The 3,626-nt window shown below is 33.9% G+C and overlaps 1 protein-coding gene across 1 annotated transcript in view; it reads right to left on the reverse strand.

The window, feature by feature from the left end:
- Positions 1-803: 803 nt before the first annotated feature.
- The window catches only part of LOC107715045 (programmed cell death protein 5-like), a 12,003-nt gene continuing 9,180 nt past the window's right edge, over positions 804-3,626 (reverse strand). Inside the window, exons 4-6 of the mRNA XM_016521088.1 lie at positions 1,784-1,875; positions 1,627-1,698; positions 804-1,517 (exon numbers count right to left, since the gene is read on the reverse strand). Of these exons, the coding sequence (XP_016376574.1) occupies positions 1,470-1,517; positions 1,627-1,698; positions 1,784-1,875 (212 nt within the window). The 3' untranslated portion in view covers positions 804-1,469. The remainder of the gene's footprint in view (positions 1,518-1,626; positions 1,699-1,783; positions 1,876-3,626) is intronic.

Genomic DNA, 3,626 nt, shown 5'->3' on the forward strand with positions numbered 1-3,626 from the left:
TTAAATGTTAAATAATTTTTCACAACTCGAAGATATGACATCACTGTGCAGCGACTGGCTCACTAGTTATCGCTACAGCGCTCACCTGCACGTGGAAACGGCAACTGCAGAGATGGATAAATTTGTAATTCGCAATTCTAAAAATGTTGAAGAAATTGTGGACAGTTTGCCGGAGTTATCGGAACCGCATACTTCGACTAAGCATAAGAGCAAGACCTCGTCAGACCAAAGTAGAAAACGTTGTAAATATCAAGAATAATTCATAAAGTATGGATTCACTTGCTCTAACATTATTGTCAACAACGATCTGCGAGTAGCTGCATCCACCATCAGGTCACGGATGAAGCTTTTGTGCTGCCAAAAACAAGTACACCCATCCCATTGAATGGTAAACCCAAATTAATTTGATGTATAGTAAATATAGTTAAAAAATTGTGAACGGGTTAAAATATGTTGTTTTGTTTATTGTTTGTGTATGCTTTGGTAGTGGGGGTCATGAGTTCTTGTAGATCTTAAATTAGGAGTTGCTGGCTTAAAAGTTTGAGAACCACTGCAGTAGAACTTAATGGAGCTTTCCAAGCCTCAGACAATATGCCCTCACCTGCACCATGCATCATTATTATTTGGGAGCTACACACCCACGGCCAAAGGTTGCAGCCCAGAAACGTCCTGAGCACACAAGAAAATACAGGCACAGGGCAGTGTTTCTGCAGAAACAAACACACCACCCCACACTTCTATTAGATTAACAGGGATTATTTTTGTACAAGTCTATACTTTATTTTTTGGAAAATTCTGCATGGTGCACCTTTAAAATCATTAACGCTTTGTAAAGTGAACTTTTGGCCACAACTGTTTATGCTTGCCAGCATGGAAAAAAAATGCAAAACACATGCATTGGTACTTACGAGTTTGGCATGTTTTTGAAAACTGATGGGTTATAAGACTGAAATAATATCACAGTTTAACAATAAAAACAAAATAAGACAATTTTTGCACCATCAAATCTCAAATAAATGTATTTTTGTGGCATGGCCCAGAGAAAGTTGTAGTTTGGTTACAAGCAATGAAACCGATGTAACAAGAATTTCTTACAATTTTTGTTTAAGGCCTTTATTATGTAAACAACAGTTGCAAATAAGTTTCCTCAAAAAAAAGTCCACGCAATCAAAGATATGGGGCAAGTTCCAATTATTGCAATAACAAGAGATCAGAATTGTCCACTGTATTCACAAAAAAGTCTAAATATGAAGCAGCTTTGCTGCAATGTGTTGAATGAAGAGAATCTGCTAAACTAAAGATGAAAAACAGTAACAGAGTTCCTATATCACCACAGATCAAAATTCTTTGGATGTGATTGTGATTTGGCCAGGGCAACTGATCTGTCAGTCACTGTCATGTCCTGGTCAACAGACCAGAGTACCAAAAGTACCATGAGTACAGAAAGCCTAGCTGACTCATGAGTCATATCAATCATCATCCTCATCATCTGAGTCCATTACCCGTCGTCGGTTAAACTGGGAACAAAACAGAGACATTCACTGGACACTTATGTTTATAGATTTTTGAAACTTCGATTTTTACAATCTCAAGAACATATTTTTAATATAATCACAAGGTTCTTACTTTTACAGTTGTTTTCTTCTCTGTTTGTTGACTGACTTTCTCCAGGATCTCTATTAGTCCAGCCTCTGTAATCTAAAGATACAACACTCAATGCTATAAATAGCACATTATAAAATTAATAAACACATTTTGAATGATGCTTCATCTGTATTCTTACTTTTCCTCCAAGCTGTCCAAAGCGAGCCATCTGTATCAGGTAATTCTCCACTGCTTTTGCTTTATCTGGCTTTACAAGAGCCAAATTACTCACTAAATAATAATAATAAAAAAAGCAACAACATAGTTACTGTAGATTTTAGTTTTAAAATATTTAAAGGTGCAGTATGGAATATTGACAGCTAGCAGTTGAAATGAGTACTGCATCACAGAATCACTGAGACCAAAACAAAAACAGATATTCCGACACGGAACACATCTCAAACTACAATAACTGGCTGGAGCATTGAAACAAGTAATAACAATTTAGGATGCTTCCTAAATATCTGCAAACATATTAGGATATGTTTATGCTTTAGTACAGTCAAACAAATTACATACAGCATCTTTAAAAGGGTCCACAACAAAAATAAAAATAATTTAATCCTTTACTCATCCTCATGTTTTTCCAAACCCACAAGTCTTGTGTTCATCCTTGGAAAGCAAATCAATGTACATAGAGCACATCAAAAATGGTAAACAGAAGCAGAAACATGTTTGCTTAATGCACAAGAACAAACTAGAGATGTTCTTATGTTTGAGCTTCTGTTAACCATATCTAATGTGAGTATGGTGGAGCTTCTGTTAACCATATGTGACCCTGGACCACAAAACCAGTCATAAGGGTAAATTTAAAAAAAATGTATAGCTGAATAAATCTGAAAGCTGAATAAATAAGCTTTCCAATGGTGTATGGTTTATTAGGATAGGACAATATTTGGCCGAGATACAACTATTTGAATATCTGGAATCTGAGGGTGCAAGAAAAATCAAAATATTGAGAAAATTGCCTTTAAACAGGGTTCCCACTCTTTCATGAACACCAGATTCAAGGACTTTCAAGGACTTTTTAAAGCACCATTTATTTTATATCAAGCACCTATCAAATTCACACCCCAGAATATGTACTGTCATGAAAGACCTTACAGTACTTAACATTTCACTTACACTTAATATTTACATTAACATTTTCAGAGTAATAATATTTTGAATGTGTAGGTTTCATAAATTTAGACCGTTTTGAGCAGATGTGTTCAAAGGAATTTAATGAAATCCATTTAAGTCAGTACTGGTGATAAATAAAAGTAAATTTCTAAAATATTGATAAAATATGCATCAAACTGATTTTTGCTGTAGTTCTTGTACAAGATTTAAATTTGAAAGAATTTCTCAATTTTTAAATTAATAAAAAGTGGTTAAATGTTGTAATAACATGGTAAAACCTGTTAACATTAAAAATTTGCACATTCACTCAAAAGATACATTACTCATTAATAAATAAACTCGTCAAAATAATTTTGTAAATTACTTTTTATTGTAAATCTAATTTTTTCATCTTTGACCTAGGAATGCAGCTCAAACATGCAGCTGCTCAAAACGTCAGTATTTTTTGAAAATATTTCATGAGCATTTTAAACCTTGTACATGTGCAAACCTGCAAAAAAATATATAAAGAAAAGAAATGAAAAAAATAGGACTTTCTATTTGCTTTTAAACTGTAAACGCTTTTCACTAAGCTGTTTTTCCAATTTTTTCAAGTTCTACATTTTCTCCTTAGCTCCATGTTGCAGTAAGTTTTGGGAGTTCATTTTTAGTCCATCTCCTATCCAGAGAAGTGTGTCTTGCAGAAACTAATAAAAATGAGCTCCTAAAACTTTTTTTTTCTGACCCGCTGACCCAATGAGCATTTTGCTGACCAATGTTCATGCCTTAACTTTGAAATTTCTGTATTGCATTAGTTTTTAATATTTCTCATGGGGATTTAATCATTTTTGACTTCTCAGTCTGAGTTAAATCTCTTTTTT

Source organism: Sinocyclocheilus rhinocerous, unplaced genomic scaffold, assembly GCF_001515625.1.
Source record: "Sinocyclocheilus rhinocerous isolate Xijiao unplaced genomic scaffold, SAMN03320098_v1.1 scaffold5408, whole genome shotgun sequence".
Lineage (NCBI taxonomy): Eukaryota > Metazoa > Chordata > Actinopteri > Cypriniformes > Cyprinidae > Sinocyclocheilus > Sinocyclocheilus rhinocerous.